Below are 24575 nucleotides of genomic sequence, written 5' to 3'. Positions count from 1 at the left end.
ATGGGGAACATGGACGGGAAAACCGTGGAGGAGCTGAGCACCACCGAGTGCCACCAGTGGTACAAGAAGTTCATGACAGAGTGTCCTTCTGGCCAGCTCACCCTCTACGAGTTCAAACAGTTTTTTGGCTTGAAAAACCTGAGTCCAGCAGCAAACAAATACGTTGAGCAAATGTTTGAGACGTTTGACTTTAATAAGGTAAATATTGTCCTTCCCACTCGGCCGTGCACTGCGCCCTGGGATCCCCTGGGCTGGGGCTGGGTGGGTGTGAGGGACAAACTGCTCTGAGTGTGCACAGCCCGATTTACTGTGGCCTCATAAACTGTAGAATCAGTTCTGGAAGGTGAAACGTGCCAGCAAAAACTCTTCACCCACTGCCTGCTCTGCAAGGACGCAGAGGCTTCTTCCAAACTGATATTTTCCTTTTATAACAGTGGGGTTTTATCTGGCAGTCTTTGATCCCTTTAAAATGAAGTGCCCTTTAATCCTTAAACTCTGGATGTTGTGACAGTCTCTGTGAGGACAAGGGCTGCATTCATCAGGGGCAGTGAGGGCTGCTGGCATTGTTTGAAACTGTGAATGGGCTGCCCTGGGATTGATTTTATTCCATGGGATAAGGAGCTCTCTGTGGAGAGGGTTTGCAGCCCAGGCTGTGGCTGTGCCAGACCCCAGAGCAGGGCTGGCCTGGAGCAGGGATTTGGGAATGCAGCACCAGAGCAGATATTTGGGAATGCAGCCCCAGAGCAGATATTTGGGAATGCTGCTCCCCCAGCTCAGGAGCTGTGCCAGGGAAGCAGATAGATGCTGTGTCCCCAACAGGAAACTGCATCTCCTCTACTTACAAATGACCTGAAATTGCACCTCCTGGGAGATGAGGAATCTATTTTATGGCAACCCAAAGGGCTTAGTGGCATTAATCCCATTGACAAAAATGCAAATCAGGCCCTAAATCCTTCAGGTGTTTGGTTTGTGCCTTGGCCTTTCCCTTGCTCGATGCCCCTGTTTGAACATATGCCTGGAAAAGGAATTGATGCACCGGAAATCCTGCTGGGGATGGGGCTTAGCAGCTATTTGTACCTAATCTGGCTCCTGCAGCAGTGGGATAAAGCAGATGATCCCTTCTGGAAGTGGCCCTGGCATGGGGGCGTGCCTGTTCATGGACTAAACCCTGATTTTTGCTCTGCTCATGGCAGTGGGAATCATGGAATCACTGAGGTTGGGAAGGGCCCCTAAGATGACTGAACTCAGCTGCTGACCCAGCTCTGCTGGGATCACCACATCCCATGTCCCCAGTGCCACTTCCACAGGGATTTGGGCAGTGCCAGGGAAGTGCCACGAACCACAGCAAGAACCCTTCCAAGAACCCTTCAGAGCACCATGGGAATGCTCTGGTAGGCAGGATGGATTTTAACACCCTTCTGGGAGCTGTGGGCATCATGGGCAGTGTCTGGGGCAGCTTGGTGCCCTGTGAGCTCCTGGCAGCAGCTTTGCACTGGTTCCACCACCCTGGGTGCAGCTGGCACCTCAAACACCGCGGTGTGAGCTGGGGTGGGCAAACACCCACAAGCAAAGTCAGAGATAAAAGTGTTTGTGCTCCAAACGTGGAGCAGGTACAGAAGTGGCACAGGGACAGAGAAACACCTTCCCAGCCTGAGGTGTCAGCAGTGCTGGGGTGACTCCTGAATTGACTCCACTCCTGGAAATGAGACCCCCCTGGCAGGAGAAAGGAGCTGTAGGTGTGTGATGGTAGGATGAGGTTGGGTAGTTTATCAGGGTTCATCTGCAAAAACCTCTCTGACTTCTGAATTCTCACTGATTTGGGCTGCTAATTAATGCCTGGCATGTTAATTCCCTGAGCACAGGCCAGCTCTCAGTCCCCAAGCCAGGCCCACCCACCCAGTCCGTGCCTTCCCTACATGTAACAGCGCAAGGATGGACTTGATGATCTTGGAGGCCTTTCCCAGCCCTAATGATTTTATAATTCTATGATTCTACAGCATTTCTGCACAGATTAAGGTGGAACCATGGCTTTAACCACTGTGCTCCACCAGCCCCTGCTCTCAGGGTGGAGGCACCAATTCCAGTGGGGACTTCCAAAAGTGACCAAGAAAATCCCTTACTGCCTGACACCCTGCTTTTAATCTCACCTTTGCTTCTAACCTTCTGCTTTTAGGATGGCTACATAGATTTTATGGAATATGTGGCAGCCCTGAGCCTGGTGCTGAAGGGGAAGGTGGATCAGAAGCTGAGATGGTATTTCAAGCTCTACGATGTGGACGGGAACGGCTGCATCGACCGTGCTGAGCTGCTGAACATCATCAAAGTGAGTGTGCTCAGCTCTGCTCTCCTGCCACAGCTGGGCACTGGGTGCAGGGAGCCAGAGGGGCTGGCACAGGAACCTCCAGCCCAGAGAATCCCGTGGGCAGTTAGCAGCCAGTGCCCAGACCTACTGCCTGCCCTCTGCCCGTCCTCCCTCTGCCTCCCACACCCCTCGGACACCCTGCAGCCCCTCATCCTCTCCTGGCAGGTTCTCCAACCCTCTTCACTCAAACTGGGGCCCAGATAAGCAGTTGAATTTAATCTAAGGGTTTGCAGAGGTGAATGGCTTCTGGCTTATCCCAGCATGCCCACTAAATCTCGTAAAGCATTGCTTGCCTTTCTGGGTGATTTTAATCTCCAGATTTTTAGACAGGATTTATTCCTTTCAAAGCCTAACTGCCTGAAAACAAGTTTTAGCCTTGAGAAAGAGTTTGGCCTGTCATGTTGTGATGGACACACAAACCTGCAGAGCCCTCAGTGATTGCCTGTGCCCCTCGTTCCCCCAGGCCATCCGATCCATCAACCGCTGCAACGAGAAGATGACGGCAGAGGAGTTCACAGACATGGTGTTCGACAAAATCGACATCAACGGAGATGGTGAGGCCCTCCCTTGGGCAGTGCCACTGCTGCTGCCTCCCCCTTCCTGCCCTCCAGCTGCCAGAGCAGCTCCTGCTGCTGCCAGCCCCAAAACACCAGGACAGAGAGCTGGCAGAGGGTGACCCAGTGAAGGTTGAGCTCCCCATCCCCAGAGGGACAGTGCCCACAGCCCCTCCTGGGTGGGGTCAGTGCTGGACTTTGGGCAGAATGCACCGTGCTGAGAGCCCAATTCCAGTGCTGAGAGCCCAGTTCCAGTGCTGAGAGCCCGATTTCAGTCCTGAGAGCCCAATTTTTGTGCTGAGAGCCCAATTCCAGGGCTGTGAGCCCAATTCCAGTGCTCAGAGCCCAATTCCAGTACTGAGAGCCCAATTCCAGTACTGAGAGCCCAATTCCAGTGCTGCGAGCCCAATTCCAGTGCTGCGAGCCCAGTTCCAGTGCTGCGAGCCCAGTTCCAGCGCTCAGAGCCCAGTTCCAGTGCTCAGAGCCGAATACCCGTGCTCAGAGCCCAGTTCCAGTGCTGAGAGCCCAGTTCCAGTGCTCAGAGCCCAGTTCCAGTGCTGAGAGCCCAGTTCCAGCGCTCAGAGCCCAGTTCCAGTGCTCAGAGCCCAGTTCCAGGCTCCGTGCCCATGCTGGGGGGCAGCAGCGCGGGGAGGAGCGAGGCTGGGGTTTAACAGATCGTTGTGAACCTGCCCTGCAGGCGAGCTGTCCCTGGAGGAGTTCATGGAGGGCGTGCAGAAGGACGAGATGCTGCTGGAAATCCTGACCCGCAGCCTGGACCTGACCCACATCGTGCGGCTGATCCAGAACGACGGCAAGAACCCGCACGAGGCGGGGCAGGAGGCTCAGGATGCTCAGTAGCCCCCAGGACATTTTCCCGCGGGGTCCCCCTGGCACTGACCCCTCGGGCCGGGCTGTGGGGCTGCACCCCCGCTGACAGACAGACAGACAGACAGCTCAGGGACGGGGCTGTGCCCGGGCAGCCACAGGAGAGGTGTCTGCAAGGAGGGGGTGCAGAGCTGGGCTCATCTCACACGGACCTGGGGTGGCCTCGGGGCCTCTGGATGCTGCTGCTGCTGAGCTCAGAGAGGAAACAGCCGGTGCTGCCTGGGCAGGGGAGCAGCAGAGCCCGTGCAGGGCAGGAATGCACCAAAAACACCCCAAAACTCCCACCGAGGCTTGGCTGCCCCCCCTCATTGGGGTCCAACCCGGGGCTGCCCAGGACTTGGCCCCGGTGAGAGGGGTCCTGGAAAAGCAGATCCAAACCTTCTCCTTCCATGTGTATTTCCAGAGCAAATGATGAGTTCTGGTCACTCCTTCCTTCATTCGTTATTGTTTGCTCAGCAGTGATTAGTGATAACGTGAGTTAAAACATTCATGAGCTAGAAAAAGGGAACAGGTGAATGCAGTGGCTTTTCTTTGTTTAAAAGCATTAAAAACATCGAATGGTGCCTTTTTTAAACAACCCCCTGGACTGGAAGGAAATGTTTCTCCCTGAAGCATCTGGAAGGAAGGAAGGGCTTCCAGATAATCAGCAATGCAATAACCTGTTCCTGCATGTTTTAGCACCTGGAGAACGAGCAGCAGGATGTTTTGACCCCTGTGTCCGTGTGGGTTTTGGAGGGGGAGAATCAGAGCACCCACAGGTCCCTGAGGATCCCTGACCCTGGCGCCCATCGCCTGCAGGTGGGCTCAGGGCCGTGCCTGTGGAGCTCAGTGCTCCTGTCTGCAGCCCTGGGCGCTGGGGCAGGGCTGCCAGGACCCCAGAGAGGACAAAGGGGTGGCTGCAGGAGCGGCCTCACCCCAAACAGCTCCTGCAGGGAGGTTCCTCACCCACAGGAGCAGTCCCAGGTGTGGTGAAGCAACACAGGACACCAGCTGAGAGTTTTGTTATTTAGCACTGGGTGTTTGCAATTCATAAGCAGCTTCCTGACTGTTTTTCCTGTGTGTCTTTTCCATCTGACAGAGTTTTACCTGGAAGTTTTTGTACTTCTAGTCCTATGGTGAACTAATAAAGATGTTTTACAATATTATTTCAGCTCATGCTTTTCTCTCTTCCAATCAATTCTTCTGTTTCCAGCAGGACAGATTTAGTGGCTCACACCAGCACAGAAGCTGCTGCTCTGGGGTTGTTCCCGGGCTCACAAAGCACAGCACCCTGGACAGGAGCCCTCGATGGGCCAGCTTGTCCACTCGCAGCCCTGCAAGAGGCAGCAGCTCACTGGGGGTGGGCTGAGCTGGTTACTCAGAGTGTAACTCTCCTTCTGGCAGCAAAACCAACTCCCCCACAGATGACCAGCACAAAACTCAGAGCCTTTGGCTCTGCACCAGCACGAGGAGGGAGCTGAGCTCAGCGTGGGCTTTCTGAGCACCCTCCCTGGGCACAGACACCGTCAGCCCCGCCCGAGCTTCCCTCAGCTTCTCCTCTGCACCCAAGGAGCAGCAAGAAGCAGCTTTGACCAGACAGATTTCTATTTACAAAGCCGAAGTTATTCTAAAAGGGATGTCCCTGTCCCCATCCCATCCCATTATCCCATCCCATCCCATTATCCCATCCCATCCCATTATCCCATCCCATCCCATCCCATTATCCCATCCCATCCCATCCCATCCCATCCCATCCCATCCCATCCCATCATCCCATCCCATCCCATCCATCCCCATCCCATCCCATCCCATTATCCCATCCCATCCCATCCCGGTTTTTGGGACCCCCCCGGTTCCCCCCCCAGCTCCGTGTCCGCCCGTCCCGCAGCGCCCTCTGCCGGCCGCGCGGGGAGCAGCGGGAGCGCGCCGGGATCGGCCCCGGGACCCCAAACCCGAGCGGATCCCCCAAGGCACTGATCCCACAGGCACAGAAAGCCACAAAAGCCATTCTGAGCCCTTCCCAAGGTCCCTTTCCCGCAGGTTTCGGGCGCTGTCACAGCACCCCTCAGACCCCAGAACATCCTCAGGTGCAGGAGCTTCACCAGGGATGCACTTGAGAGACTCTAAGCTTCTGAGCTGCACTTAGCTTAGAAAAAAAGAAAAGAAAGAAAAGGGAGGAGAAGGAAAGAAAGGAAAAGGAAGGAAAGGAAAGGAAAGGAAAGGAAAGGAAAGGAAAGGAAAGGAAAGGAAAGGAAAGGAAAGGAAAGGAAAGGAAAGGAAAGGAAAGGAAAGGAAAGGAAAGGAAAGGAAAGGAAAGGAAAGGAAAGGAAAGGAAAGGAAAGGAAAGGAAAGGAAAGGAAAGGAAAGGAAAGGAAAGGAAAGGAAAGGAAAGGAAAGGAAAGGAAAGGAAAGGAAAGGAAAGGAAAGGAAAGGAAAGGAAAGGAAAGGAAAGGAAAGGGAGGAATAGCAGAGATGAAAGCAGGAAGGAAGGACAGTAAAGGAGGAAAGGGAGGTAAAGAAGGAAAGGGAGGAAAGAAGAAAAAGGAATTTTGCCATGGCAGAGCTGAGCAGAGGTGCTGTAAGAAAAGCACTGAGAGCAGGGGCAGTGCCTGCAGTGACCAGGGCTGAGGAGGTCACTCTGCCTTTCCACAGGACATTTTTGAAGGGAATCTGCCCAAAGGTGCTTCGGGAATGACCTGGACACAAACCCTACCCCCAGGCAGCCCAAAGCTCAGCTGCACACAGAGCAGGGCTGAGCCCAGAGCTGGTGCAGGGATCCTCTCTCCTCTCAGCCTTCCATTCCTGCTGCCCAGGGATGCATCTCCCAGAGCATTTTAGGATGTGATGCCTCCTCGGCTCCTGTTCCCTCTTCCCTTCAACAACAGCCTCAGCTCCAGCTTTCCAGCCTCACCATTCCACCCTGGCCAGCACAGAGCAGATGGTAGCCCAGAAAAGTCAGGTGGCATTTGCCTTTTCCAAGCCAGCCTGTTTCCCAGTTTAGAGCAGAAAGAAATCGGATCAGTGAAATCCAATTCGAACTGGGCCCTAAATCTGGGAAATGGATTATGCAAAGTGCCTGACATCAACAGCCTGCTGAGAGTGTTGGGGTTTGGGAGGAGGTCAGGCTGTTTATACCCAGGGCTTTAAAATAGCGCTCAGGCCAAAGCAGCTCGCCATTTCTCCAGCAAAGATTACACAGTTGATAAGAGGAACCATTTTCCATGGGTCCTGCCAGCTCTGACACAAGCACAGCCCCTGCACCTCCATCCCAGCTCTGCCCAGGCCACAGGGCACGGAACCACCCAGCCCCTGAGCCCTCAGGGGTCCTGATCCACTCCTGGCAGGGTCACAGGGCACATCTGACTGCAGCAGTCAGCTCACTCCATTTAAGCACCACTTTCAAGTTCCACTGAGAAATACTGGGTTTTTTTAATGATACTCTCACGGTTTTTGCTGTCATCACGTGGAAGTTAAACAGAAGAGGCTCCTTCCCTCCTCTGCCTCTGCAACAGCATCGTCATCTCTGCCTTATCTCTGTCTTACCCAGCTCCTCCCCTAAATTCAATAGATCAGACTCACAGGCTACAGTTTCAGTCAGATGCTCAGGTGCTTACACAGGTCTTCACCTAATTAACAAACAAATACTATGAAACAAAGGTTTTTAATAAATATTTCTTTATTCAATTCTTGTTTTACAAAACTTCTGCCAACATCTGTACAAGTGCTCACCAGGGGAGGGCGCCTGGCCTGGGGGTCCCCGAGCTGCCCCTGCAGAGTCTGGGTGAGCAGAATTGGAGAATTTGAAGCATTTCAGTGAACCAGCAAAATGCAATTCTAGGAACTAAACAGCCTCTCTAAATCCCTGCAAGGAGCAGGGTGTGTTACCTTGGTTGAGATGCTGAAATGTAAGGAATTCTCAGAGATTTTTATCCTACAATGAAAACATTTTTTTTCACAAGCTGGATAATCAATAAAAGTGAATGTTTTCACCCAGGCTCTCAAGTCAGAAGTCAGATTTTTCTTTCAGATCTTGGGCTGATAAACTATTGACCAGAAAGCACAGGTCTAATCAGCTCTGATAAGTCAGCACACCACAAACTGCTCAGTATTTACAGAGAACTCACAGAAAGGCTATTTCAGAGTGGAAATGTAGCACTGATTGTGTCTAATCCTGAACACTTCCCCATGGAATTTAAGCACTGGGTAAACTGACAAGACCACAAACCAGCAAACTAATCAGCTAATGACAGTTACTGCAGTCCTAATTAAAGGCCACAAAAAGGGGTAGTAAATCTTTTCATTGGTGTGACCTGGTCCACTGATCCCATGGGAAAATTAAAAAGGAACAGACAAACTCATGCTATTTTCCTGGGAAGTTTTTTCTTTTAAATGAATCAGTAAATTCAATAAAGGTGAACCAAAATATTGACTCAACCCAAATTTTTTCCCACATACATCCATGTAGAAACATAGGTTAGAACAGCAGGGCTCAGACTGCAGCTTGTGTAAATTTTGTATCTGTAGTCTGGGGCTAAATTAAGTCCAGTGTAAAACCACTGTACTGGAATTTTTGTCACTTTTTCCACTTTTCAAGGCCAGTTTGGACAGGGCTTGGAGCAACCTGATGTGGCATCCCTGCCCAGGGCAGGGGGTTGGAAATCGAGGAGTTTGAAGGTTCCTCCCAACCCCAACCACCCACCATTTATGATTCTGTGGCCCTGCCAACGGAGCAGCACAAATCCTCTCATTGCAGAGACACTTCCAAGCAAAACCCTCATCTCTGCTGCCACACCAAACTTTTCCCAGTGCAGTGGAAATCCTGGAGCTCCCTGAGCTCGTGCACTGCTCCCAGAGCAGGAGAAGCTGCTCAGAGTGATGGTTGTGCAGGAGCCAGGGGCTCAGAGGGGCACAGTCACCCCTGTGCTGTGCTGTGCTGCTGCTCTGAGTGGGGCTGTGGGATGGCAGAGTCTGCACTCACATCCCCCCGGGCAGGAGGAGCAGCCTCTGGTGCCCAGCAGGGAGAGGAAGGAGCTGCTCCTCCTGCCCAGCCCTCCCTCAGCTCTGCTGCCTCTGATCCAGTTCTCACTTTTGCTGGCTGCGTGTTGGTCTGCAGGAATGTGACACGAGCAGCAGTAAAGGTTCAGAGCACACAGAGAGCCCTGCACGTCCAGCACCTGCCAGAGCCCCTGTGCTGCAGGAATGAGCTGTGGCAGCAGCACTGCTGACAGCACCACTGCACTCCTCACCTCCCAGCCCCGTCTGCCACCAGCCCCAAACCCTGCTCAGGGTCTGCTGCAGGAAGCCACAAAAAGTTTGTTCCTTGGGGTGTAACCAAAAAGCAGAGCTGGCAAACACAGCGTTGTGTACACAGCGAGACTTATTCATGGGCCAGAAATAGTCCCTGGGTACCAGCAGTGCTCAGCACGCGGGTTTTACATCGAGACACGGCTCCTTAAACCACTCCAGTGCTCGTCTGGATGCTGAGATTGAATTAAAAAGGAAAGTCACTACCAGGCTAGAGGAAGGGTCAGCATCAGGATTTCAGCTGTGCCAAACCCGAATTTTCTCAAAACAAAGCACTCTTTCTCCGCTGCTCAGAGATCCATCCCCCGGGGTTCACATCCATTTGCAACATCTTCATCACCCACTTGTCCTTCCTGGCTCCGTCAATGAACTCGTCAAGAGAGAGCTGCCCTGTGGGGGAGAGCAGGGGGCACGGGTGGGCAGCAGAACAGGAGATAAGAGAGCAGGAGGAGCAGTTCCACCCACGTGTCAGATAAAACGTGAGTCAGACACGATCTCAGATCCTGCCCAGCTCTGCCGGGCCAGGGGCTGTTCCCACCTGCCCCAGCCCAACGGGAGCCTCCAGACGCTGCCGGGGCTCACCAGGCTCCTCCAGCACCGGGGCCAGTCAGGTCCTGCAGGTCCCAGTCTGACTGGAACCAGTGTTCTTACTCAGCTCTTTGTGCTGGGACTGGCACCTGCCCTCTGGCTGCCGGGGGCTGTTAGAGGATGGGATCTGAGTGACATCAAAATCCAGCCCGAGCAGCGACTCCTCGGTATTTTACATTAAAATAACAACGAGAAAGGTGTCACCCTGCTCCACCAGGACACTCCTGGCTCTGTGGAACAGAGCAGAACCAAACCCAGCTGTCCATGGTGAGTGACACAGCAGAGCCAAGCTCTCTGGGCACCCAGGACCAAAGCTCAGCTCAGGTGAGCTCTCAGCAGGCAGGAGTGCAGCCTGTGCCACCCAGCACTCACCATCCCCGTTCTCATCCACCAGCTGAAAAATCCTCTCCACCACCTCCTCTGGTGTCAGCAGTGGGGGCCTGTCCTCGACTTCTGACCAGCACACCTTCTTCAGCCTGTAGATGGACTGAAAGGGGTTCACAAATTAGGAAAAGGACTGGGAAATTAAAAGCAGTGAACTCTGTTATCATCCCATCACTGTGAAAGTCCTTTTCAAAGGCTGGGGTTTGACCTTTCTGGAAGGATCTGCCCCTCAAGAGCCTCAGATCTGGAATGGAACCTCTGACCTTACCCTATGCTCACTGCTCATTAATTATCTCATTTGCTCTGTGAAGCTGCTGCACTGCTGCTCTCCTTACACATATTGCTCAGACCTCAGGGTTCCTTTGCAAAGAACAAAGACAGAGTTTCACAGATGGGAAAAATCAAAAGCCTTGAGAGTGATTTTTTGCTCACATCCACAGCCAGGCCCATCTGGACTAGCCCAGCCCTCTCTCTGGGGAAGTTGTGTGAGGCTGCAGATCAAGCCTGGCTCAGCACATGTTTTGACCCACAGCTTCTGCTCCTCTTTGCCACAGGAAAGGGTCAGACTTTATCTTCTCCTCCCGTGGCAGCACCTTTGTTACCTTTACTGCTTAGGCTGAAGGGTTTTGTCTAAAGTCTTCCCAGAGAGAGGATTAGCAGTGGCCTCACAGTTCTGGGCAATTCTTGGCTGACCTCAAACTGCAATGAACATGGCCCAGACAGGCTGTCCTGCTTCCACACCTGCTGCTGCAGGTGACCAGCTGCTCACCTTCCCAGCCAGAAGGCCCTGCTGCCCACGGGGAAATTCCTGCACTTCCCTGGGATCTCAGGTGAGGGACAAGCCTGGTTTTCAGCCCCCTGAGCACTGCTGGGCAGGGAACTGCAGCACAGCCACCAAGATATCCCACCTCAGGTGAGAGCACAGGTACTTGTGCCTGGCTGTCTGCTCAGCCCCACAGCCCTTCAGGTTGGAAAAGCCCTTCAGGATCAACCCAACCATTCCCCCAGCACTGCCAAGGCCACCCCGAGCCCCTGTCCCCAAGTGCCACATCTACACAGCTTTTATAACCCTGCAGGGATGGAGGGGCTGGTGTCAGGGCTGGACAGCACTTCCAGTGAAGACATTTTTCCTAATAATCATCTAAACCTCCCCTAGTGCAATTCGAGGTGATTTCCCCTTGTTCTGTCTCTTGGCAGAAAAGAGCAGCTCCCACCTTGCCAATCAAAGCCTGGAATCACTGAGAGGTCTCTTCTCCACCTCCACACGGTTAAATCCAAGTGCAGGACACAGCAGGAACCCAGACAGGCACCAGTACAAAGGGATTTGGGCACTAACTGGTGCCTCTGAGGGCATTGTCACCATCCACCAGCCAGGGCACAGCCCCAGGGAGGGCATGGGGAGCAACCCTCCTCCCCAGGCAGCACAGGCTGAAAGGAAAGGCAGAGCAGAGCTCTGGGATCCCCAGCAGCCAGAGGCTGCCCCAGTGGGTACAGCAGAGCCCTCAGACCTCAGCAGGCTCCAAACCCTTTCACCAAGGTCAGGCATTTTCACTCCATCACCATCCCCAGCAGCTTTGAAACCTGATTATCACCAACCCCAAAGGCCTCAGAGCATTGCCAAAGAGCAGGGATTGCTTCAAAAGGGGATTGGGCAATGCCCACTTACCTCAACGATTTCCAGCAGCTCAGTTTTATCTATGCAGCCGTTCCCATCCTTGTCATACACTTTGAACGTCCACCTCAGCTTGTGCTCCAGCTTCCCTCGCAAAACAAGGTTCAAGGCAGCTACATATTCCAGAAAATCAATGGTGTTATCCTGTGGCAACAGAGAAACAGCAGCTGGATGACACTTGCCTGGGTGGAAAGTTGATAGAAAAGTGCTTTAGAGCTTCCAGGAAACCTGGGTAAAACTCTCAGGAGGATAATGCATGGGACAGGGGCTGTTTGGCACTTTGGGGAAGGTTTGCAGCAGTTCAGGACAGCAGCAGGCACAGACACACCCTGAGCACCCGGGCTGGCTCCTCCTCCCCCATCCTGCCATGCTCCAGCATCCTTAAAAACAATCTCTGTCCTGTTGGGAAAATCCAATAAATCAGGAATGGGACTTCAGCTTCTATGCAGTTTGCTCTGCTACCTCTTCTCCTCAGCTTTCAGAGCAGAATTTGGGACCTGAACCTTTCATTTTTCACAGGAATTTGGGTTTTTACAACTTGGAATTCTGAGACAAGCCTGACCTGCCCATACCTTTCATGGCCTTTTTAAATCCTTTCCCACCAACTGACTTTTGCTGCCTCTTCAATGAGATTCTGACCCTATTTTCAAAGGGAGCTAAAAGGAGATGAGTTGATCAGAGTTGAACAACCTGAGTCCCCTTTTCCTGTATTGACAGAAGGAACAAGCATCCCCACAGCTGGAATATGGACAAGAGCTTCAGGAAAAGAATAACTGAACTCAGCCAGGGCAGCTGAGTTCCACCATTCTGCCCCGTGGCAGCAGGGCAGGGGGTGCAGGAGCTGGACTAAACCACAGACCCCACCTTCCCCTGGTGCCTCAAGACAAATACAGCAAAGGGAACCAAAATCAGAATGTCTGAATTGTTCAGCATTCCTGTGCTTTTGGGAAGCAAAGCTAAAATCAGTATTTTATTACAAACCACCTGCTCATATGTGATACAGACAGTTCCTCCAACACAGCAAGCCTGAGTAGGATTTGCCTGCACTGTCATTTCCCCTCTATCTCCACAGAGAAATGTTTTTGCCATGTGGGAGCCTTGGCTATCTGAGTGTTCAAAGTGTGACTGCCTAAGTTTCAACTTTTTAATCCACCCTTCATCCCTAAAGGGGACAATCTGACCTTAATTTAGGTAGAGATTCAAGGAGGTAAATCCAGGCCAGCCTGTGTCCTTCTCCTGCCCCCACCTCAGTCCCATCAAGGGTGGGCACAGCCCAAACACCTCCCCACTGCAGAAATCAGATTTGGAAATTATGACACAAATAGCTGTAAAACCTTCTCAGCACTCACCCCATTCTTGTCAAAAGCCCTGAACATGTTCTCCACGTACTCTTCTGCTTCCTGGTTGTCCTGCACCCCGAAGAACCGCTTGAACTCGTGCATGAAGAGGGTCCCACTGGGACATTCCACCACAAACTTCTTATACCATTCCTGCAGCTCTGCAACATCAATCTCTCCTTGCTCCCCTTCAGCATTGGTGAACTGCTGTCCCATTCTCCTCCGGAGTGCAGGGTTAAAAACAGAAGGAAAAGAAGAAAAACCCTGCCCAAGCCCTTTGTTCTTTTCCTTCTTGCTGTCTCGTGCCTCTCTCTGATGCTACTGCTGTGTCTTGCTGTGCCACCTTCCCTTTTTTGTGCTTTATTTTCTTGTTCCTCCTCCCCTGCCCAGCTCCTGGCTGCTGCCTGTGCTCCCCAGGAGATCTGAGAGTGGCTCCTCTGCCCCAGAGCACTGAGCACTGGGCACGGATAAAAATAACTAAAGATCATTAGGAGATTCCCACCCATGAGCCCCAGAGACCTTCAGATGTTCTGAGCTGTGCCCTATTTAGGAGTGAACTCCAGGGGATCAGGGTCTTTCTACACATTAATACCTCCCTGTCAAAGAATTTGGGAGCAGAGGTTCCCTGTGCACACCACACACAGCCCCACTCCCTGTACTGCAGAGTTTTCTAGGGGAGAAAAGGGATTACAGGGGAAGGAACATTAATCTTTGCAATGCTGGCTTGTTTTACCTGCCTGTGCTAAATTACCTGCAGGTAATTTACCTGCTCAGTGCTTCAGTGAGATGGGGCATAGGGAAAACAACAACCACAGAGAGGGAACCCTGAGAAAACAAATATTTCCATTAAAAAACCTGCTGATGGATTAAATTAACTGAATGTCTACTGTAGGCTGTGAGACAATTAGTGAAGGCACCTAGATATACTCATATTCTCTTTTTGTCACATCTCCATCTTAAAGCTTTAAGCTAAAATTGTTTATTTCCATCTTTTTAGAGCATATTCTCCTTAATCCCTTCCTCTCTTTGTGTCCATGGAAATTCTCCTGCTTTACCCCTTCCCCCTGATTTATTGCTTTGATTACAGACACAAAGTGCAGCTCTTCCCTGGGCTCCTGTTCAGCCCCACTCAGAGCCACGGCTCAACCCCTCCTCTCAGCACACACAGAGCCCTTTCCTCTTCCTGAGGAGCCACCAGCTTTCCTGGACACCAGACCACTTGTTCTGAACCCAACCAGTATCTGTGCCAGTGGAAAGAATGACCTGAGCTATAAATGTGCCCAAGCCAACCCAATATCTTCATTAAGAGGATTGGAGCAGCATTAATAGGAAACTACAGATTCTCTTATCCTAATGCCAAGGCCCAGATGATTTAAGCTGCTCGTTTTTGGAACTTTTTTTTGGTGTTGGCCATTCCTTTTTCCTGCAGCACAGCTGGGGAGTTGGGGCTGTGCTGGGGTGAAGCCTCTCCACCATTTTGTGCTGCTCTCCTGCACGGAGCTGCCTGCTGGAATGTGAGTGCTGAGAGCACACAGCAAGACTCCACATGCCCAGGACATTGTCTTGACTCATTGCATAATTTTGTTTTGCCTTATGGGAACTTGGTGATCTGTTCCCAGGAGAGAAAATGGTTCCTTTTTGTTTTGATGACTGCAATCTTCTCCAGCTGGGAACAAAGGGCTGCAAGAGACCTGGAGTACAAAGCCCAGCTGCTGCTGTTGCAGGTATCATGACATACAATCGTGTTGATAAAACAGTGATATTAATTTGGCACTGAAATAAAGTAAATCCCATAGCTCCTGGCATGAAAATTCCTCTGCACATCCTCTGTGTGCTCTGCAGACTGTACTGAAAGAGCTGCTGTCTCTCAGCCAGCAGGATGTCACTTCATAAGGTCCAGTTTATCAGTCAAAAGATCTCTTAATTTGATTAAAAAAACCAAGGCAGGTAGAGGTAAATATAGGCAGAGAGAAGTAAAAATAAAAGAACAATTTCTAGAAAACACTACAGTGCAGAGGTTGGTGCTGTTTGTGCCCCTGAAGGAGCAGGATCAACGCTCTGTGTTGTGTCAGAGTGAACACTGGATGATCAGTTAAAGGTAACATCTGATTGCAGCCCTGCCTGATGAGTTATCCCTGCATTATCACCTCTGCAGCTCCAGAGCTGTGGAGTTTCCCAGCCAAGAGCATGGAAAAAGACAGCTTATTTCCCATCAGCTGCTGCCCCAACGTGCTGCCACACGCTTCAGCACAGCCTGGTAGAAACTCAAGAGGGAAAAAAAAAAAACCAACCACCAAGCCCTGCAGAGGGCTGGGAAGAGTCATTTGTTTGGCATCTGTGTCGGTGCTGGGAAGGAGCAGAGGCTGTGGCAGAGGCACAGGGTGCTGGCAGGCAGCTGCCAGAGGGGACACTGCAGGGACACTGCAGGCAGGGCTGGACCTTCTCCCAGGCTGGAGCATCCTCACCCAGCTGCTTTGCCACGCTGCTCCATTTGTTAAAACCGCCCAGCCCTGAGCTGCCCCAGGACCCCTCGTTCATCTCGAGTGTCCCTCCAGTGGCTCTGGGAAGGGCAAACCCAGCCCGGGAGCTCCAGCCCTGCCCAGAGCCAAGGCAGCAGGAGCTGCTGGCTCCTTCCACTGCATCAACTCAAACACAGCCAGCCCAAAGCATCCCAAAATTCCGCCAGGCAGGAGGGAGGCGTGGACAGCAGGAATGCAGGGAGGATGAAGGGCGGCTTTTGTGCTGACCCATCAGAGGAGAGATCAAAGATCCTTCAGAGCTTGGCCTGGAGTTCAGCCCAGTGCTTCCCTGTGTCTCTTCCCAGTTGCTCCCAAAATTGTCCCATCACTGCATGCTCTGATACAGCAGGAATAACAAAGGTGTTTTATTCCAGGAGCAGCTGTCCCCTGATTTACACATCAGGAATGGTCGGGTACCTTTAACAAAACCCAACACAGAGCACTGACACATCTTGTCTTCTGCTTATTGCCAGAAAGATTTTCTTATGTGCTGACAAACTCCTGCATGTTTCCTCTGAGTGGAATTCCATGCTGAATGAAGCCTGAAATATTTACCTTGCACTTGGCATCCAGCAAGGCAAACTTCCCCAGAAAAACAGTGAATTGTTTTGTCTCTGTGTGAAGATCTCCAAGATTTTGTCTAGTTCCAAACTCTTGGCTTGGGACTGAGCTGTGGGTGTAAGTCACCCTTCCCAAAGTCAGCATTATCCACAGTGCTCACAGTGAGAAGGAGAAGGGAAATTCCCATTTTTTTTTTTCTTTCCTAGTTCATTGAAACTGAATAGTGAAGTATTGTATGATCCTTGAAACCAAGATTCACCACTGAGTCACGGTTCTCCACCTACGAGGAAAATAAATAAGACGTGAGGCTGGAGGGCAGGAGGCTGCAGAGGGACCAGGGAGAAGCTGCTGAGCCCCTTCCCAGGGGTAGGTGTGACCCCAGAGCGGGCTTGGAGGCAGGGAAGAGAGACGTTTTCCTGCTTTTCAGAGAAAAAACTGTGCTATCATTGACTGGATATGGATTTATATGGATGTAGGACAAGAACAAATGTTGTGCTAGGGAAGGTTTAGATTGGATATTTGGGAGAATTTCTTCACTGAAAGGATGGACAAGCGTGGGAACAGGCTGCCTGGGGAAGTGGTGGAGCCACCGTCCCTGGAAATGTTCAAAACCCTGCGGATGTGGTGCCAAGGGGCACGGTTAGTGGTGGGCACGGCAGTGCTGGGTTAATGTTTGCACTCGATGGTCTTAGAGGTATTTTCCAGCCTTAATTATGCTATGATTCTATGACTCAGCTGAGTATGCCTTGACCTGTGAAAGAGCCCAGGAACTTAATGTTTTCTTCCAAAAATATTCCATTTAAAAGGCAAAGATACCCCGCTTAAAAGCAAACTTCTTTTCCTAGATACTCCATTTACCGGGTGTGTGTGGGGGGGGGAAATATCCCGTTTGGAAGCTTCCTAAACATTCAATTGGAAAAGAAAAGAGCCACGGCAGAAGGGGGGCGGGACTGAGGGGTGATTCCTCCTGCGGGGTTCGGGGGGATTTGCGGAGTTCGGGGGCGATCTGCGGGAGCGGGGCGGGGCGGGGCGGGGGCGGGCGGCGCGGCTGCGCCGAGCGCACCTGGGCAGGTGAGGCGGGGCAGGTGAGGCGGGGCGGGACGGGGCAGGTGAGGCGGGGCGGGCGCTGGGCGAGCGCGGCCGCCGCTGCCCGAGCGCCGCTGCCCCACGCGCGGGCCCCGCGGGGCGGCCCCGAGCCCCCGCGGGACGGACCCGCCCCAGCCCCACGGACGGGCAGACGGACGGACAAGCGGACAGCTGCGGTGAGCTGTGCGGGGATCGGACGGCACCGGCCCCGGAGCCGCCCGGCCCGGGATCCGCCGGGCGCGGCCCCGTCCCGCGTGGGGCTGGGTGCGGGAGCGGGGCTGGAGCGGAGGGGGCTCGGGGCGCTCCGTGCGGGGCTCGGGGGGCTGCAGAGCCCCGGCCCCGCTGCGAGGGCGGCGGTGCGGGGGCGCCGTGCGGGGCCGGGCGCAGCCGGCGGGGCAGAGCCCGCTGGAAATGCCCATTTAGCGCTCCTTGCCTTCGGCTGCGCTGCGCTGGCCCCGGGCTACGCCTTTCAGGGCGGTGTAAAGCCAGGCCTAAAGTTAGGGCAAGGCTGGGGTTTTCCCACCACCCCCCTCACCCGCTGCAGTTTTCGGATCGCAGCTGTTACACCCCAAAACCCCAAAACAGTTTGTGTAACAACTCGTGCCCATTCCAATTTCAGGGGCTGAGGTGCCCAGATTGGGGTGCGCAAACTGGGAATTCAAAGAGTTAAAGGTGCTCGGGTGTGTTGGGGGCAGCAGGGGTGGTGCGAAGCAGGAGATGTACCCGGAGACCTCTGAAATGTGGGAACCCAAGGTTCCCGGTGCAGGGAGGTGATTCAGCGTCAGATGGAAATTCAGCCTGTTTCTCTGGGGGAAGGTTTGCCTTTGAGAAAATGAATACAGGACCGTGAAATCCAGGATAATGAAGTCAAACAAAGGTAACAAGGAAGGAGCAGAGTCTGTGGGTTCGCAGCAGTGAACCCCAGGATCCCCTTCCATCTTCAGAGGCTTTAATGGATGAGGTGGAGCAGGAACACTGAATAAATTTGGGTCTGCGGTGGGGAGTGAAAGCATCTGTGCAGCAAAGCTGAGTTGGGTTTCAGGGCGGTTTTCCTGTGCTCCGTGTGCTGTTGGAGCTCAGCAGGGCCCCGAGTGTCAGCACAGCTGACCGGGGCTGTCCCTGACCTTGGTCACTCCTCTGCAGCCCTCCGGGGAGTGCTGCAGGCCGGCTGCTCCTTCCCGAGTTTGTTCTCGTTGGGCTGAATGCCTTCAAGGAGAAATACTAATAATTAGGGTACAGGGAGTAATTACATCACTGACCAGAGATGCATTAGCAGGACGGGGATGTGCTAATTATCCCCGAACACCTCCCAAAGTGAGTGGGAATTGGATAGTCCCTGGCTTTGTGCGCTGGGGAGGCTCGAGAGGGGCCAAGCCTGCCTTGGCAGAGCCGTGAATGTGCACAGGCATTCCCCAGGTCTCTGGCATCGGTGGAACCCACCGGATCGAAGTTGAAGGTTGTAAGAGGCTGACTCACCGTCTGAGCCCAGCAATGGGATTCAAGTTGATTTGCTCTCAGTTATTGTGTCAACAAGTCATTGGTGATAAAAGGTCATAAAGCATTGTAGTGTGGAGCACTGACAGACGCTGTCTGCGGGCCCAGGGACAATCCCAGCCAGCACAAATCTGCTGTTCTGGGCATCTGAATTTACTCCTTGTCTTGCAAACTGTGTGTGCACAGCACGCGTTATTAGCAGGGACTGCTTGTAAAGTTAAGTGTAAAAGAGGTGGTGGAAACCAGCCCCAGTAAGGATTCTTCAAAATGTCACTTTTTGTCCTTCTCAAGAGGAATCAGTGCCTGATTTTGGTCTCCATTCTAAGTTCAGGATTAACCTGGACTTTGTGTCTTTGCAAGCACTCTTCAGAAGATTTAATTCTGACAGCATTTTCAACATGGAGAGCCAACACAGCAGAGTTGGAGCAGCATTAAAATAATTTTGATGATTGCTTCCTGATCCTTTGCAGCTCCTGGGAAACAGTCTGGTAATGTGCCCACACATTTTCAAACTATTATTTAAAGATGGTTTGCAGTTGAAGCTGAACATTTTCTTTGCAGAAAAGATAAACAGATAAACTGAGTTGTGTTTGGATTAATTTTGTGTGAACGCTTGCATTTGAATGGGATCTGCAGGTATTTGAACAAATAAAACCTGTTCCTAGACTAGTTCTTGGATAGGATTTTTTTTTTAATCTTCTCCATCTCTGCTACCAGATGCATTTTGCAACTCCTCCAGCAATATTCAGGGCTTATGGCAAAGGTTTTACTTGTCCTGTAACTGCTTTATTACTGGGAATATTTGTAATTTCTCACCTCTGTTTCAGGATTTACAAATGAGTATGGGCGATGCACCTTCTGAGCACAGTGCAGTGCAGAAATCCCCTCACAAAATCTAAAGATACTGAATGTTGCCTCCTCTTAGAGAGGGACACGAATTAATTTTGTTTGGCTTTGTTCTACGCAAGGAAAATATTGTTGGCTGGCTGCAGTTGTATGAGCAACACAGGGCTACTTAACAAAAACATTAAGTAAACAGCGCTCGATTTTTAGCAGCAGTGCAGGCAGACCTGCAGTTCATGTCCTTCTGGATAAACATCCTGGTTATTACAGGTCATTGCTGTTTGCCAATGATTATGCTGCATTCAGGGCATTCATGGAAAAGTCATAAAATGACTTTCAGAGTCTGTGGTAAAACAGCCCCTGTGCCTCAGGCTGGCCCCTGTAGCCTCCCAGTCAGGACGAGCCTTTCTCCTGCTCGCTGTGAGTGTGACAGGACTGATGGAGCAGAGATCACACCAGCCCCCTCTCCAAGGTGCACGTGGAGGCTTTGGGAACTCTGCTGTGTGTTCTTGCTGTGGCTTGTTCGTGGCTTTACCTCCTGCCCAGGGTTTGTAGCCCAGGTCTGCTCAGAGCTTGCCCTCCGTGTGCTGGCTGAGCACAAGTAACTGAGCTCTGGAATGCTGAATGTGAGCTCTTATCCTGGTAACAGTTCTGGGCCTCGCTTAGGGACGTGTGTGGGACTGCTCCTGGCAGAGGAGTCACCCAGCTGAATCTGAATTGGTGCTTTCAGGGTGCAGTGCCATCCAAACAACAGCAGGGACACAGCACAGGGCCCTTTCTCGTGAAATGGATTCAGTTTCTTTGAAGCAAGTGAGGCTCGAGTAACCTGCAGCCATGGCTCTGCTGTCCCCCCTGCAGACCATGGCCCTCCACCCGCGCCGGGTGCGCCTGAAGCCGTGGCTGGTGGCCCAGGTGGACAGCGGGATGTACCCCGGGCTGGTCTGGCTGAACCGCGAGGCCAAGCGCTTCCAGATCCCCTGGAAACACGCGACTCGGCACAGCCCCCAGCACGAGGAGGAGAACACCATCTTCAAGGTGAGGCAGGGAGAGCTGGGGCATCCCACGGCTCCGAACGGACACAAAGGGCTGGATTGTTGGCCCAGGAGCTGGACAGGCATCTTGGGAGCTGTTTGCAGGAACATTTTATTTATCTGACCTCAGAAAAGCCGCTCTGTGCACCTGGATGCCAAGCTTGGCACTGCCTGAGATGGGGCTGAGTTCTTTAACCCTTTCCCACCACCTAAGGCCAGGTGCTGTGTGATCCATGGGCTCTGGAAGATGACTGCTGCTGGCTTCATCTGCTCGGGCTGGGATGTGGTCACTGGCTTGTTCTTGGCAGCAAACCATGAAACGCTGTTACATAAGCCTTAAGAGGTCCACCACAAGCTCATCACAAGCACTCATCGCTGCTGTCCCTAATATTCTTATCCCAAGGGATTCCCTGTAACTCCCTGCACTCCTCTGAGGAATTTCTGACCTCTGTCTTGGAGGGTTATCTTGGACCAATAATCAGATTTTGGGGTGAGAGAGGGAGAGGCCAGCTGGATGTCTGTGGCTGTCATTCCACTCCATTTTAACCGAGTCCATTCCTCCTGCACAGGCTCCCTGTCAAAAATTACTTCTGGTGTTGAATCTGAGACCCACAAAATCTCTAACCCAGATTTGTGAACGTTCTTTTGGAATTTGGATTTATATCTTTTTTCCTTCACTTTCTTTTAATGGCAAAAACTATTAAAGAGGGAATTTCCATTTTTTTGTTATCATGAGAGCTCTAATTAGGACTTCTGCAAGAGAAGGATTTTACGGTGGATTTGTTTGGAAGTTTGATTTCTGATAAAAGCTGCTCTGGGGAGGGCTGGACTGAGCTGGCTGTACTTTGTCCCCAGGCATGGGCTGTGGAAACAGGGAAGTACCAGGAAGGAGTGGACGAGCCCGACCCTGCGAAGTGGAAAGCCCAGCTCCGGTGTGCGCTTAACAAGAGCCGGGAGTTTAACTTGATGTACGATGGCACCAAGGAGGTGCCCATGAACCCCATTAAAATTTATGAAGTGTGTGACATCCCGCAGTCGCAGGGATCAATCATTAATCCAGGTGAGGGCCTTGCTGCCACGGGCTGGCTCCTGGGCTGGCTCCTGGGCAGGCGTTGGGCCAAGGCAGCTCCTTCCCTCTGCATTAACTCTCCAGCTGCCCTTGTGCAGCAGCAGCAGCACTGCTAGGTGAAGCCTGTACTTAAACTAAAAGGACTTTGGACCATGCTGTAGGCCTAAAATTAATAAAGCTGAACACAGTTGTATCTTTTCCTGCTAAACAGCCTAATATTGGTAATGCTGTGTCTTACTTCATCAATACTTCAACCTTTGCTTTCTAGAATTATATGTTAAACTGAAATTAGCATGTTGTGTGGATCAGATTTATCCTTTTCACTGAAATTGGAGAAATACACAAATTAATATCCAATATGAAGATGAATTTTTTTTCAGTGTTTCATGCTTCATCATCCACCCACAAGGATGTGCTTGTTTGCAGGTTCCACTGGCTCAGCTCCGTGGGATGAAAAGGATAATGATCTTGATGATGAAGAGGAAGAAGAATTGAATCAATCTCAGCATGTCCCAATTCAAGAGACGTTTCCATTTCTTAATATCAATGGTTGGTGGCACAGACTAATGTATTAGTGACGGTATTTGTTTGTAAATTGCCACACGCTTGAAATGAAATCTTGATTTATTGAGAGTTGTTGCCTTGTTGTAGATTCTCCAATGGCTCCAGCCAATGCAGAAAACTGCAGCCCTGAAACTGTGTGGCCAAAGAACGAACCTCTGGATATGGAAATGCCCCCAACGGCGCTGCAGCACGACTTCTTCAGCAGCCCCGAGCTCTGGATCAGCTCCCTGCCAAGTACGTGCGTGGGCTTGTAGCAGTGCTGCTGCTTTTGTGCTTTAAAACCCCACTGAGAATAGTGTTTGGCCCTTTTTTTTCCTGTGGCTGTTTGTGTGTGAGTGAGGAGAACTTGTGTATTTTAAATAGAGCTGTGTGTGGTTTAAACATCCCTGTGAGGGCAGCGGGGTTTGCCTGGTGTCCCTGCTGCTGCTGCCCCAGGAAAAGCCACACTGACGGTTTCTCTCTCAGTGACAGACCTAGAAATCAAGTTTGAGTATCGAGGGAAGGAAACCGGACCCACGACGACCGTGAGCAACCCGCAGGGCTGCAGACTGTTCTACGGAGAGCTGGGTCCCATGCCAGACCAGGAGGAGCTCTTTGGGCCCATCAGTTTGGAGCAGGTCAAGTTCCCAGGGACGGAGCAGATCACCAATGAAAGGCAGAAGATCTTCACGAGCCGGCTGCTGGATGTTATGGACAGGGGACTGATCCTGGAGGTCAGCGGCCACGCCATCTACGCCGTGCGGCTCTGCCAGTGCAAGGTGTACTGGTCTGGGCCCTGCGCCCCCTCCTCCACCACCCCAAATCTCATCGAGAGGCAGAAGAAGGTCAAGCTCTTCTGTCTGGAAACGTTCCTGAGCGGTAGGTAACTTCTGCTCTGGCAAGCAGCTCTGGACACTGTGGGCAAGGTGCTCTGCGTGGGGCTCTGCCTGCATGCACCAGGTGTGGAGAGCGGGTCGGGGCCACTGCTGCCCTGACTTCAGGGGAGTTTGGAGCGGATGTGTGGCAGGAGAAAGGCACTGTACACTCTTTTAATGCTCTGAGGGACACCAGAGTGCCTTGCTTTTAAAGAAAGCACTTCATGTGCAAGGAGTGAGCTGTAATTGTGTGAGAGGTGGGAGAGAACAGTGTGCAGGCAAGACCTGGGGTGATGCAATGAGGTGGGATGTTGTGGGTGTTTCCAGCCTAAAGAGGACGGCCCTGCAGCACTCTGCTTTTCCTCCTAGAGCTGATTGCCCATCAGAAGGGACAAATTGAGAAACAGCCACCATATGAGATCTACTTCTGTTTTGGAGAAGAGTGGCCTGATGGAAAACCCAGGGAGAGGAAGCTGATTGTGGTGCAGGTAGGGCTCAGGGGCTCTGGGGTGACATGTGCCAGCCTTGTTGGGTTTGGGATCAATTCCTGTGCATACTGAGACCGGTTCTTTTCTGCTGTGGCTACTGCCACCAGGAAAACTCCAGTAAAACTGGTGATTTCGGAGGGGAAATAAAAATGTGACGTGCTGGATAGAACTGGTTTGTGAGTGCATTTTAGGGTACTGTGGAAACCATCGCTGCATGCAGGACACGGGTTCCTGCAGAGTCACAAGGATATTTATTCCATGTGCCTTTAGGCTGAGAAAAGGGACTTTTTCTTTATCAGGTCATCCCCGTTGTGGCCCGGATGATCTACGAGATGTTCTCCGGGGACTTCACGCGCTCCTTCGACAGCGGCAGCGTGCGGCTGCAGATCTCCACGCCGGACATCAAGGACAACATCGTGGCGCACCTGAAGCAGCTCTACCGGCTGCTGCAGAACCACCAGGAGGGCTGGCCCATGCAGGCCCCGGCCATGCACATGGCACAGCCACTGCCAGCACAGTGACCGGCCCTCGGCTTCCCCCGGGGCTCCCTAGTTGTACATATACACAAGTGTTCCTTAACCAGTGCCTTGCTTTAATCTGAATAAATAAAATCTGTACATCTCGTCATCTGATTCCACAATGTTAGCGGTCTGTGGTGCTTTTGTTTTGGCTCAAAACAGAGGGGATTACAGGAACACTTTTCACTCCTTCACCCTTTACGCCTGTTTGCTTAAGCAACCCCTCCGTGTAAATCAGATTTTCAATTCTGTAAAATTTTTAATCTGCTATTAATACAATGTATATAAACAGTTGATCATTAGAGGAGGAGAAAGAAAATAATCTGTGCTCTATTAAACGTGCCTGGACAATATTACCTTGTCTAATTGTGTTCTCTTTAACGGGGCTGTAGGAGCAACCTCGAAGGCTGATATTCCTTACAGTGTGGGGTTTTTTTACAGGAATGTGTATATGCAGACATTGTAAATGCAAATATAACAGAA

At 51.9% G+C, this 24575-nt stretch overlaps 3 protein-coding genes across 4 annotated transcripts; 2 read left to right on the top strand and 1 right to left on the bottom strand.

Moving 5' to 3' along the window:
• GUCA1A (guanylate cyclase activator 1A) lies at positions 1 to 3774 on the top strand. The gene is made up of 4 exons (XM_056511398.1): positions 1 to 198; positions 2174 to 2323; positions 2826 to 2916; positions 3614 to 3774. The coding sequence occupies exons 1-4, from the start codon at positions 1 to 3 to the stop codon at positions 3772 to 3774; spliced, it is 600 nt and encodes a 199-aa protein (XP_056367373.1).
• Positions 3775 to 9346: 5572 nt separating this feature from the next.
• On the bottom strand, positions 9347 to 13281 carry GUCA1B (guanylate cyclase activator 1B). Its single transcript, XM_056511343.1, has 4 exons — positions 13078 to 13281; positions 11723 to 11872; positions 10045 to 10159; positions 9347 to 9474 (listed from the first exon to the last, which is right to left on the bottom strand). The coding sequence occupies exons 1-4, from the start codon at positions 13279 to 13281 to the stop codon at positions 9347 to 9349; spliced, it is 597 nt and encodes a 198-aa protein (XP_056367318.1).
• A 3973-nt stretch (positions 13282 to 17254) lies between these two features.
• Positions 17255 to 24445, top strand: IRF6 (interferon regulatory factor 6). 2 transcript variants are annotated; one of them, XM_056511482.1, is made up of 9 exons: positions 17255 to 17407; positions 19057 to 19213; positions 20427 to 20603; positions 21455 to 21659; positions 22095 to 22217; positions 22320 to 22466; positions 22698 to 23090; positions 23456 to 23574; positions 23874 to 24445. In XM_056511482.1, the coding sequence occupies exons 3-9, from the start codon at positions 20430 to 20432 to the stop codon at positions 24093 to 24095; spliced, it is 1383 nt and encodes a 460-aa protein (XP_056367457.1). In that variant the 5' UTR covers positions 17255 to 17407; positions 19057 to 19213; positions 20427 to 20429; the 3' UTR covers positions 24096 to 24445. The 2 variants fall into 2 exon arrangements, with proteins under 2 accessions (XP_056367457.1, XP_056367456.1); XM_056511481.1 differs by lacking the exon at positions 19057 to 19213.
• Positions 24446 to 24575: the final 130 nt, after the last annotated feature.

The sequence above is a fragment of the Oenanthe melanoleuca genome, chromosome 26, assembly GCF_029582105.1.
Source record: "Oenanthe melanoleuca isolate GR-GAL-2019-014 chromosome 26, OMel1.0, whole genome shotgun sequence".
Classification (NCBI taxonomy): Eukaryota; Metazoa; Chordata; class Aves; order Passeriformes; family Muscicapidae; genus Oenanthe; species Oenanthe melanoleuca.
The sequence above is the reverse complement of the archived record's forward strand: the minus strand, read 5'-3'. Positions and strand labels throughout refer to the sequence as shown.